Raw genomic sequence first — 12,993 nt, forward strand, 5'->3', positions numbered from 1 at the left:
TGACCTTTGACATCCACTTACAGATTTTTAATTAAACCTACTTTTGTTACGTTATTTTCTTCTTTATACTAGCTTTTAGTTCATGGTTAAAGACAACATAAGCATAGTGGAAACGACATTTTATTTTGCTTCATTTCTTTCAAAGTATAATAGTTAACTTGATTTCCTATTATGTTTTGCTTCATTTCTTTCAAAGTATAATAGTTAACTTGGTAGTTTTGTTTTTACAAAACCAAATCCAAGAATCTTGCCGGCATGGCGAGTCCACAATGAGACAAGAACGAGAGAAATTGGTGAATGTAATTAAAAAATTCACCGAAAATGTGACTTGCTTAACTTGCTACATTACACGAATCAAGTTTCTTTCATTCAACTAAAACTCTTTATTTCCACAACTCAAAACTCTATAAATAGAATCACTTCAATGTGTTGTTCTCCATCCAATCCATATTCCATTCAATTTATCACTCTTGCACTCTCCATCCTTTGGTCCTTCCCATTCCACAATCATGCCCCGACTTTTGTTATTAATCTTTGCATTTTCTAGTATGTTCTTGGTTGATGCTAGTAAAAATCTAAATGGCTTTAGCATTGATCTTATCCCACGTCACTCTCCCATGTCTCCTTTATATGACTCTCTAATGACCCAAACCGAGTTAGTTAAAAGTGCTGCTATACGATCCATTGCTCGATCCAAAAGAGTTGACTTCATAGGTCAAAATGAATTATTATCACCATCACCATCGTCATCAATTGAAAGTCCTATAACTCATGTTTCTGATCATGGGGAATACCTCATGAGATTCTCCTTAGGCACCCCTAGTGTTGAAAGGCTTGCTATTTTTGACACGGGGAGTGATTTATCTTGGGTCCAATGTTCCCCTTGTAAAGCATGTTACCCTCAAGATGCCCCATTGTTTGATCCAACCCAATCTTCCACGTACATGGATGCGCCATGTGACTCACAACCATGCACACTAATCCCCCAAAGCCAACGTGATTGTGGAAATTCTAGGCAATGCATTTACCTTCATCAATATAGTGAGAACTCAATCACCATTGGAAAATTGGGTCATGATACCATTAGGTTTTGTTCAACAGGTATGGGCCAATGTGCCACGTTTCCCAAAACGGCTTTTGGGTGTGGTGTATATAATAATTTCACGTTTCAGCTAAGTAGCAAGGCCAATGGCTTTGTGGGCCTTGGGCCTGGCCCATTATCACTAGCTTCACAACTTGGAGGCCAAATCAGTCACAAATTTTCCTATTGCATGGTTCCTTTTAGTTCAACCTCCACAGGGAAATTGATATTTGGGAACCAAACCATGGCACCATCAACTGGGGTTGTGTCCACTCCCTTCATTATTAACCCAAGTTTACCCTCATATTATTTCCTCAACCTAGAAGGTATCACAATTGGACAAAAAAAGGTGTTGACTGGTCAAACTGGTGGCAACATTATCATTGATTCGGTTCCCATATTGACACATCTTGAACAAAGTTTATATGCTGATTTTATAAGTTCGGTGAAGGAAGCGATTAATGTGGAGGCTGCAGAGGATGCTCCAACCCCATTTGAATATTGTGTGAGGAATCCTACTAACATGATTTTCCCTGATTTTGTGTTTCATTTTACAGGGGCTGATGTTGTCCTAAACCCTAGTAACATGTTTATTTCCATGGGCAACAACTTGGTTTGCATGACGGTGTTACCCTCTCGAGGCATTTCTATCTTTGGAAATTGGGCACAAGTTAATTTTCAAGTGGAGTATGATCTTGGAGAGAGAAAAGTTTCTTTTGCTCCAACAAATTGTAGCACCTATTAAGTGTGTGTTTGGAACTGCCTTGCATTAGCTTCTAATTTTTCACGTCTTGAATCTAGTTTTATGATTCTGAAGTAGAACCAAACACGGGCTAATTAGCTTATCCTTACACATCCTTAATCTAGATTTCACTTCGATAAGAAAAGGTTATATGTGTCTTTTCTTTAATAGTCTTTTATTTTACTAGTTTATGAGATATAGGGTAACTTGTAATGCCTCTACTTATTTCTACTAGTCTGAATTGAATATTGTGTTAAATTAGATATGTTTGTTATTTTCTTTTTCTTTTATTTTTTTTGTCAACTAAGGAATTAGCTAACCTACTCCTTTAATTTGCTGCTTATTCAAATGATAAGTTAAGGAATGAATTCTGCTAAGTTTTTAAACTATAGAAAGTAGGCACCTTAACGAGATAGGATAAGTATCCACAAGTTCGGATTTAATTGTCAGCTTACTATAAATTATTTATTAGTTTAATGATTAGCCAACTTATTAAGTTTGCATTGGAGAATCAACGAAAGTAAAGGACGTAAAAAAAAGAAGTTACAAATAAGACAAGGAAGTATTGGTTTGGTGAATGTTGTAACACTCCAACTTTTAGAACAGTAATTTCTTTATTATTTTTCAAATTTTATGTCGGAAAATTTAAAGAGAATCTCAATTTTGATCCCACCATTGTGATTAGAGTTCTAAGCTCTATTTAATTCCAACATAATATTTTTTTTTTGTATTAGTACTATTTTATATAGTGATCTAATTTAGACATTGAGAATCATCACGTGTTTATGTTTATTGGGATAAGTTTAATGGGCAAGTGTGTCGAATATATATGTAATATTTAATAGACCTAACATCTATATGATGGTTAAATATTAAGTTATGTGTCTATTTAAAAAAAAATAATAGGATATCTATTTAATTCTGGTATTATATGATGTCTCATTGTTCCATCCAAGAGTTAGTTTGCAATAGAGGAGAGATTAAAAAGAAGTTGTTAAACTTAACTTATACGCCTGTGTACACGCTTCCATGAGATCAATTAATTCCTCTGGAAAAATGTCTTCAAGAGGTATACAATTTATGAATATTCAATGTTATTTTAGGTGTTCTACATCTCTAGCATAAATCCTATTATTCAGCCATGGTTGTGTCATTCCATTCTATCCTCGTTACTTATTTATTTATTTTTATTTATACTTTCCCCCTCGTTTTTGACATCCAAAAAAGGAGTTACTAATTTTACATTATCAGTTACTAATTATCAAAATCATTTTAAATATAGTTTAAAATAATTATGATAAAAATTAATAATTTTTTGGATACGTTTTTTATTTTTTTATTTTTTTATTTTTACATAATGTATCATATTCGTCAATCTTTGATTGAAGATATATCAATATATTTTAATTAAATTGATTAAAAGAAGCATAAAAGGGAAATAACTGTGCAACTTTCGGACGTTACACTTCCTAACCATTTGGAAAGTATCGAACAACGACTTTACTGTCGGACCATGATACTACATGAAAAAGGTTGTATTCCAAATTTTATTATTTAGGCTGCATTATTAATATATTATCATCATCACCATCAAAGTAAGTATAAAAAAACATTTATTGGGAATAGATCTCAGACTCAGTATACCTCGAAGGTTTATTTCTTATCTATCGGTTAAGAATACCTTAGTTTACAAAAAAAAAAAAAAAAAAACATATATTAAATAATTGAGTCTAGTTAACTTGCATCAATACTTTAGTTTTTCAAAATGTCATCATATACAAATTTCAAACAGGTTTCTCTAGCAACATATTTTTTTTCTCTCCAATAATTGCAAAACTCAATAATATTTATCAAGTTCCACGAGAAGGATATATTTTTAGAACAAAAAATACTATGCATGAATGCAAGTGTTAGTTGAACATGCAAGGATACATTTCATGGGAAGCATGAAATTTCTTGTAGGAATAATTAGGATAATGGAAGTCATGGACTTGACATGGAACGACATAATATCACGAGCCATATATAGCAATTTGCTCAAAGTCAAACATTGAAATGCGTACTATAATTCTAGTCAGGCCCAGCGCAGTTCATGGACAATGCTTTCGGAAGAAACTTTGAAAGATTATATATCTTCATGAGTGATCATAATATTAGTGATATAATATTGTTATTGCCTTTGATCGTTAAATCATGTAGCAACACATCCAAATCAAAAAGATCCAATACATAAACTCTTCTACATACAAGAACGACAATTTCGAGGTGGAATATTGTTTAATATAACTTGCTTGTGCATGAAGTTCGGGAACTCATAAAGTGGGAAACATCATTGATCAAAAGTTGTAATTTTAGAGGAGAAGGCTCTTTGGGTAAGTGTATAGATAAATGCATTTTGACCAAGTTTACTTTCTTATTTGAAAATAACGAGTTATTTTATTTATTGGATATTTTATTTAAACATTATGAAGTTGATTATGATATAGATATTCTTGAGACCGGTTCTCGTTACTATTAGAATAATATTTTATGTTTAACTAATAATTTAATATTAAAATAATGTTTGATTAACGGAAATCACGTATATAATTCATTCGGTTGTTATTGAATTAGATAAATCTGCAAAAATTAGAAAGTGCTCTATATTTTTTTAATAACTTCACATGGAACTTAGAAAAAGTCAGAAAGATCAATGAAGATCAGCAATGTAGAATGGCACTTGTGAAAAATACAGAGAATGTAAAGGACACGGGCTTATCATTTTATGCAGAATCTGCATATGTATCATCCTAGCATAGCCTAGAAATAATTGAAAACTAAGATGCCAAAACTATCTGCATTTGGATTGATGAAATGCATGAACATTTCTTAATTTGTTCTTTATGTGTGTGTTATAGAGAGAGAGAGAGAGAAAGCACGGTCAACCATTTATTTAGGCCTATTGAAAATTAATTAGTTGGTACAATGTTTGTTGTCATGGATCACGAAGTTGCTTATACCTTGCAATAAAGTGAGACTTGCTAAATACTTTAGTGGATTCTTGTTGTTTTACAGTTTTTGGTATTGTCAACTACCTCGCATTAATTATCCATTTATTCTTTATTAAATACTCTTTTGTCTAGGAAGCTACACTAGCCTCCTCCCATGCATGTGTACCATGTTAAATGGTGGTAGCAGCAGTGAGTTAATTAGTTTGTTTGAATAAGTACCAATTAGGAGAGATTGAAATTTGAAAGCACAAATAGAGGAAAGAAAAGACTACTATTTGTTTAACAAAGAAGGCGAGTGAGCACATGGGGGGGTGTGGAAATGGAAGAAGAATGAAGATACTTATCTTATCTGGTTAACGTTTTGAAAAGTATATATTAGCAATGAAATAGTACAGAAGCACATGGGAAATGTATTGAAGACCACTCAAAACATCCACACCAACTCCAAAATATATTGGGGTATAATACTATTATCACCCAAGCCAAAAAGTTAGAGAGAATACAGTAAAGATAACAACCCCATAAACAAAGCAAGAGAAGGAAAAGGGAGGGAAGGTGGTCCTACACACCCCTTACAAGTATCACACACAGGCTGTTAAAGGGAACCAAATAATGCAAAGTCTGATGGGTCACATGGTCTAGAAAGCAAACTGACACCACACATGCCCTTGTTTCCCAATTGCACATGCACATGGTGACTGTTCCCTAAGCCTCCCACCACTGAATAACACCATCCTAATTCCTAAAACCTTTTTTTTAATCATCATTCTTTTCCCATTGATATGCAAATTAACAAAACCACACATTAAAAATTCTCACAACATCTCACAAATCAGAAAAACCTTTTTTGTCCTATCTAATATTATACACAAACGATCAACTCAAAAGTAAACTATTGTTAGCCACATTATTACATATGCTCTTTCAGCATATGTAACAACTCTTTTATGTCTTGAGCTCTTCAGTGTCAATCTCTTGTTCCTTATTTCTCTGATGGAATTTGATCTATTGAGAGGGCTCTATGGTAGTAGAATGAGGTTTTGCTGCCAATAGGGTGCACTGCAAGTGCCTGTGGCAAGTGATTAAGTGGTCATTGGTGAGGCCAGATGCCTGCATGAATGAATGAACCACTGTTGGACCAACAAACCTAAAGCCCCTCCTCACCATGTCTTTGCTTATGCTCTCTGATTTTGATGTCTTCACTGGAATCTTGTGGCCAAACTTGTATTGAGTGGAGATTGGTTTATGATTCACAAACCCCCAAATGTACTTGTCAAATGAACCAAAGTCCTTCTTAATCTGTAACACCCCAATTTGCAAATCAAATATTAGAAAATAGTTCAGTAAAGATTAATCAAAGATTGATATTATCAGCTAAATGAACAGAAATTACCACACCAATGAAAACTTTATTTTTGTCTTCTTCGGTATAAATAATTGCCAGCTAGTTGGTAATATTACTAATATATGACAAGATTGATATAGTAACAATGGTTCTAAATTTAGTAGTGATAAATCAGCTCATGTGGGGCCAGGCATTAAAAAATGTAACCTAATGGAAATTTCTTGTCTATTAAAGAGATAATAATGAGATGCAGCTGAAAACAAGTCATCTCACCATTAATACCCTTTAACTATTCTGTTGTTTCATACTAGAATATTCACTTAAGCCAGCTCAAACTATTATTTTGGGGGACATGAGATGAAAAGAAGAGAGACCAAGTTAAAAAGAGTGATGAAAAGGACACGGTTTTTGAGTTTTTTTACCTCTAAAATTTGGTTTGCATTATCAACAACTCCTCGGACTTTGCTCATGTCGATGCCATATTCAGAACTAATACACATCATTTGCTTATCAGTCAAGTTGGCCACGGTTTCTGCATCAAATTCTGAGAATGCAGCCCTGTACATAATTTAAAATTATTAGTTTCCACGACCCCAGAAAAAAGTTCATAAAACTATGAACATGAATACTTTTTAATAGAATCACACCTGAAATCTAGGCGTTTCTTCAAGGTTGAGGTCCAATCAGATCCAACTTGAGCACCGCTTAAAACTAAAAGTTCAAACAACATCCTGGATGGAGAATAGTGTTTTTGTCAGTCATCATTATAGTTTCTGTATATTTGTGTTTGGTGTGACACTGTGATGTGTTTATGTGTGATAGAGAAAGAAAGAAGTGAAGGCTTACTTGTCATCATGAACTGGAACTCCCCATTCCTCATCATGGTAAGCAATATAGATGGGATCTATTCATCAAAAGAAACATTGAGATTAATCAACACATTTTTCCATTTAAGATAAAGGACCATTGCACTGAGGATCAAAATAGGTAAGAATTTGTATAAAATATGAACAAAAATTGGTTAAAATTTCTTTTCTAAGTTGTCTTCAGATTAGAATTAGAGTTTGTTCTAATAACTTATGTTGATATTAATCCAAATTATTATTGTGTAAATCATTGAAGTTTAACTCCAGTTCTGATAGAAAAACAATACAAAAACCTTAAAGAAATGTATCAAAATTTAGTCCTTAAAATATTAGTTATGAATTACCTGAATTGGCTGTGATAAAGCTGCATCTCTTCTCCTCCTCAGTTGGCTTGGATGTAAGAGTAGTGGTTGAAGGATCAAGAGGAACAACTCTTTCAAACTTGGCAGACTTTGATCTTCCATAATGAGCAATCTTCATTTTCCTTTGTGCCTGCTGCAGTGCCATCTGTTCCCTCCTCACAGCAGCAATGCTCCCTGGGGAGTCAGTGATCAAAGAGGAGGAGTAACTCAATGAGGCCTCAATAGAAGCACATGACCCTTCCTTGAAGCTCTTGGACTTCTTTCTCTCCAAAGTTGGAGCCTTTGTGGAGCTTCTTGGGATCACAATCTTTTCAGAACTCAAGTTAAGTCCATTGTTGTCATTGCCTCTCTTTGTTGCAGGAAGCCTAGGGGACTTTGACTTTGGAGAAACTGGGGGTGTCAATGAAGCCTTGCTTGGAAGTGGTGGTGAAGGTGGAGAAAGTGACTTTGGTGGTGCCACTTTCTTGATTGAATTCCTCCTCTCAAGGCTTGGAACACGGTTGCAAGTTGGTTGAAGGACTGGCCTGCCATTGATTCTAGCCACTGAGGGTGTGGTTGTGGTTGTGGTTGTGGTGGTGGATTCTATGCCCACACTCACTTTGGCCTTAGAGCTACACATGTTGGTGCCTTGTTATGGTGTGTGTTGAATTGGTAAAAGGGTGTGTTTATGTGTTAACAAAGAAAAGGACTAATGGTGCAATGGATAAGGAAGTTTCAAGGGCAATGGCACAATGAGAAGGGAAATGAGAGAGTGAATTAGGAGAAGGAAGGGAGGGATATGGGGTTTTTATAAAATGTAGGGAAGGTAGGGACAGGTGGAGGGGAAGTTGTAACATGGGGAGGTGGGGATCTGCCATACAACCTCTTGTGAGGGGCATTACTTTTTGCAAACTAAACCACGAGGGGTGAATGTGACACGCGCTTCTAACTTTTGCCACTTGGCAATGTCTCAAGCTAATAATGTGTTATTAGCTCCCATAATGGTCTTACTGTATTGGAATTATCAGGTTCTGATTATAGAGAATCAAGGAAGCTTGTTAGAGGATTCGTTGGGTAGGATATTGTGCTGTGATGTGCCTGAATCATACAAGTATGCATGGCTTTAACCAAGGATTTTTTTTTATCTTCCTGTTTTGAAATACACATATCGATGTCTTAGTCTAATAGTTGTAAGCTCTGTTTTAAGATATAAGAATCGATCTAATATTATCATAATTAATTTTTATTAATGTTAAAATAATGTTTAATTATCAGAAATTATATTTTGTAAGAACAAATTATTCTTTAATTATTAATTTTGGAATATTACAAAAACTATATTTGTAAAAAAAAAAAAACAATGCATGATTTTAAATTACGATTACAATAGTCATAATATTTTTCATTGAAAAAAAAATATATAGGTGATGTGATCCCAATTGTAGTCTTAATACGATTTTGGTGAAATTTCACCAGAAATTCTCATAGAGGATCCTATCTGCTATTTCCTTGCAAATTAAAACCATACAACCCTGTTAAAAAATTTCTTACAACCCTATGAAATGTTGTATGCTGTAATTGTTTGCCTTAAGGATTTTTATTAGTGTTGGAGTGATGGATAAGAAAGGTCAAAATGCAAGGAAAAAGACCGATCATTGGGTCCATTCTTTCTATCTGTATGGAATCTGTCTTTTTTTTTCTTCTAATCTCCCTATGAGTGTGAGAATGATAGTGCAAACCAATTGTGGTAGAAAAAGTACATGACATCCTTTGTGAGCACCATTACAAAGTGAGAACTGAGAACAAAGAAAGGGTGTTGTGGGATTGAATTGAATGGTGTTGTAGCTGAAATTAAGAGAGGTTGAGGCCATGTGAGACTTTTTGTGGGGTTTTTTTTTGACACTTAACTGAGATCTTTTCTCTCTGTTTTTGTTCTTATGTTCCTGTCCAGCTTCTTATTAATGTATTATCTTTGTAAATTAGTTTCATATGTTTTTCACAAGTGGTCCTCATCTCCTATGTGTTATCTTCCACATCATGAGACTAAAGAAAAATATCTAAAGAAATTGAGTTTTAATCCTCATAGGGTTGGGTGGTTTAGTTCTTCAATTTGATTCAAGACATGTTATTGTTATGCCTTAAAGTGTAGGCCCTCGTAGTTGAATCACTATTCACATTTCTCTAATGGATATGCGATCTTATCTCAAAACCAAGATATATTATTGCATTTGCATATACCCTAATTGGAAGGTTACATCTATGTTAAAAGCAAAAATAAACAAAGAAGAATATGTCATTTTCTTATGTTAAATAATATGAAACAAAATCTTGTATATATAACACTCTTTTTAAATACATTCTTATTGAAAATCACAGAAATGCATGATTTTATTCCTTATGTAACTAGTCAAATTAATAATTTTTAATTTTCAAAAATATTTAATTAAATAAAATTCATATTGTCACTCAAATACATGAAGGACATACGAGAAATAAGTGGAATAAATCTTACTCATATAATCATATATGAAGAATCAAAATTATTTTAATTTGTTTAGTTTTAATATTAACTGTAATCATTTTAATTATACTGTTGCGATTTACTCTCTCGTGATTTCATCTCTCTTCTCTTATGTTTTCAGGGATCCTATTTTGTGAAAGGAAAGAATTATGTATGGAAATAGGTAGAGAAAATTTGAATCATGTATGAATGTTCAATGGTCAAGGCTAAAGTTTTTAAAAATTATACGACTATTTAAAGTTACATGACTTTCTAAAAATTTCACATTAATTACTTGTATATTTTAAAATTAAACCATTTATAATAAAATTATTCATATTTATTTTTCTTACCTCCCATGAAAAAAGTTCTCTCACCAAAGGTTTATTCACTTGTTATATTTCTTATTTATTCATTTCATACATTCTTAATATGCTTATACATATGAAATACAAAATTAACGAGAAAGACATTTTTTATATAAAAGTATGAGGAGTAAATTTTTACCATATAATATTAATATCGAAATTTAAAGTCATTTGATTACTAAAAATAATTACATAATTATATATATAAATAAATATATATATATATATATATATATATATATATATAAATAAATAAATAAATATATATATATATATATAATTGTATTATTAATATAAAGTATTCATGGATTCTTTTTTCATTCACAAAATTTAAACTTATCACTTATTTACATGATTGAGTCTCTTGAATCAATTACTAGTTAATGTCATGTAACTTTTAAACTTTCATATTATTAATGTGCATTAATCATGATGATTGTAACAAAATCTAATGATTAATATATATCCTCTCGTAAAAAAGATAATTTTTATTAGGAATTGGACTTTTAAAAATAAATGGTTAAAATTAAAATTTTGTTAATAGTAACGCGGCTACTTAAAAAGATTGTATACATTTATTTTTTATTTTTACCACATTCAAATATAATCAATAATTTAATTTATTTTTTTATTTCTTCAAATTAACAATTATTCCTTATTGTACAAATATATAAAGGGCCGTGATGTCGAAATAACATGATCTCAAATATCAATTTCTTTGTTTACTAAAACGAAAGGTCATAATTCATAAAGTTTACACAATTACAGCCCCTTTCAATTTTGCTCGTCTCTTTTCAACTCAACTGGTGCAAGAAAGCTCTTGTATAATTTTTGGTGCTCTCACACACTCACTCACATACACTCTATATATATATATATCGAAGACCTATTTATTTTAAGAATAAATATATTTAGATTTATTTTGTTCAATAATACATGTATTTTATTAAATTTTAATAATTTAACAATTGAATTTAAAGTTCTTAATGCATAAATTAAATATACAATTTAAAAAATAATTATAATTGTATATTAATTTGAATTAATAAAATAAGGTATCAAATAATTTTTAATTTTTTTTAAAAAATTTGTAGAGTTGATATAGGCATTAAGAATTTAAAATTCAAAATTTGGATGTTGAAATTTGATGTAGAATATGAATCATTAAACAAAATAAGTTTAGGTAGATTTACTTATGAAATAAATGAATTCCTTATATATATATATATATATATATATATATATATATATATATATATGATATCACTTACTTCAAAAATAAGTTTATTTAGATTTACTTCACCTAATAACTCTTATTTTACATCAAATTTAAAAAAAAATCAAAAACTATTTGATACGTCATTTCATTATTTGAAATTGACAGATAATTATATAAAAAATTATTTTATACGTTGATTTGAATTAATGAAATAAATTTTCAAATAATTTTTGAATTTTTTAAAAAAATTTATGGACATAATTTATGTATTAAGAATTTTTAATTTAATTATTGAATTATTAAAATTTAATATAAAATATGAGTTATTATATAGAATAAATTTGAGTAAACTTAATTTTGGAGTAAATGAATCATATATATATATATATATATATATATATATATATATAGAGAGAGAGAGAGAGAGAGAGAGAGAGAGAGAGAGAGGAAGGATCCATTTAAACTTATTCCGTTTAATAACTAATGTTCCGCATTAAATTTCAATAATTCAACCATTAAATTTAAAGTTTTTAAGGCATGAATTAAGTCTGTAAATTTTTTAAAAATTTAAAAATCGTTTAATACTTTATTTCATTAATCCAAGTCAATATATAAACTATTTTAATGATCATCTAATTTAAATTATGAAATGAAATATTAAATAATTTTTAAATTGTTTTTTAAAATTTACAGATTTAATCTATATATTAAAAACTTTAAATTTAATAATTGAATTATTAAAATTTAATGTAAAATATGAATTATTAAATAAAATAAGTCTAGCTAAATTTATTTTAAAATAAATAAATATATATATATATATATATATATATATATATATATATATATATATATATATATATATATTAATATATGATTCCAAAGCATTTAGCGAATTTCACTCGACAGCTGAAAAGTCAAAGTTTGGTATCGGTCATTCGGTCATGGACAGAATTAGAACATGAATTTAACTTTTTTCCCCTGACCAATTGTCCTATTTTTTGCAGATTTCACTAAAAACTATATTTTCTATTACTAGCCTATATCAAGTTTGATTCGAGGTTCTTACCACAAACCCTTTTATTTTTAAATATTTGGTACGACTCATATATGTTTTGTATGAGTTGGTGTAAGACATATATTAACTGTATAGCACTACTTCAGTTCATTTTTAATAGTTATTTCACACAAATTAAAAAATTATTTATTATTATTTTTTTATATAAAATGATTTTAAAGTTTTCTATTAAGCTTCTTTCATTTTTTTTTAATAAATACGTTTTGTGTACAAGGAGTACCTTCCAGCTATATCCCTCGGCATAAAAGGGATTAAACATCATTCGGTATCCGTAGTAGCCGAAATATGCTTGACATCTTTGACAACTGAAAACCTCTAAGGTTAGGATACTTCACTCGACACCATCGCTTACCGAAACCTCATTCGGCACCTTTCAACTGGGGGACAAGTGTACGAGGAGCACCTTTTGGCTATACTCCTCGGTGTAAAAGAGATTAAACATCATTCGGCACCTGCAATAGCC

The 12,993-nt window shown here is 30.8% G+C and overlaps 2 protein-coding genes across 2 annotated transcripts; one reads left to right on the forward strand and one right to left on the reverse strand.

Moving 5' to 3' along the window:
- The first annotated feature begins 246 nt into the window (after window positions 1-246).
- On the forward strand, window positions 247-2,088 carry LOC109793013 (putative aspartic protease At2g35615). The gene has a single exon (XM_020352475.3). The coding sequence runs from the start codon at window positions 510-512 to the stop codon at window positions 1,824-1,826; it is 1,317 nt and encodes a 438-aa protein (XP_020208064.2). The 5' UTR covers window positions 247-509; the 3' UTR covers window positions 1,827-2,088.
- A 3,157-nt stretch (window positions 2,089-5,245) lies between these two features.
- Window positions 5,246-8,165, reverse strand: LOC109793012 (uncharacterized). The gene is made up of 5 exons (XM_020352474.3): window positions 7,369-8,165; window positions 7,005-7,062; window positions 6,806-6,889; window positions 6,581-6,716; window positions 5,246-6,112 (listed from the first exon to the last, which is right to left on the reverse strand). Exons 1-5 carry the CDS (start codon window positions 8,003-8,005, stop codon window positions 5,819-5,821), a joined length of 1,209 nt encoding a protein of 402 aa, XP_020208063.1. The 5' UTR covers window positions 8,006-8,165; the 3' UTR covers window positions 5,246-5,818.
- Window positions 8,166-12,993: the final 4,828 nt, after the last annotated feature.

The sequence above is a fragment of the Cajanus cajan genome, chromosome 10 (assembly GCF_000230855.2).
Source record: "Cajanus cajan strain Asha chromosome 10, NIPB_CcT2T_4, whole genome shotgun sequence".
NCBI lineage: Eukaryota > Viridiplantae > Streptophyta > Magnoliopsida > Fabales > Fabaceae > Cajanus > Cajanus cajan.

What these genes read in the sequence shown, in the direction of transcription:
- LOC109793012 (XM_020352474.3), bottom strand. Translation starts at nt 8,005, where the DNA reads ATGTGTAGCTCTAAGGCCAAAGTGAGTGTGGGCATAGAATCCACCACC. An exon ending in CTTTATCACAGCCAATTCAG is followed by an intron (nt 7,063 to 7,368) that starts GTAATTCATAAC and finishes TTTGATGAATAG; the next exon opens with ATCCCATCTATATTGCTTAC. An exon ending in GTTCCAGTTCATGATGACAA is followed by an intron (nt 6,890 to 7,004) that starts GTAAGCCTTCAC and finishes TTCTCCATCCAG; the next exon opens with GATGTTGTTTGAACTTTTAG.
- LOC109793013 (XM_020352475.3), top strand. Translation starts at nt 510, where the DNA reads ATGCCCCGACTTTTGTTATTAATCTTTGCATTTTCTAGTATGTTCTTG.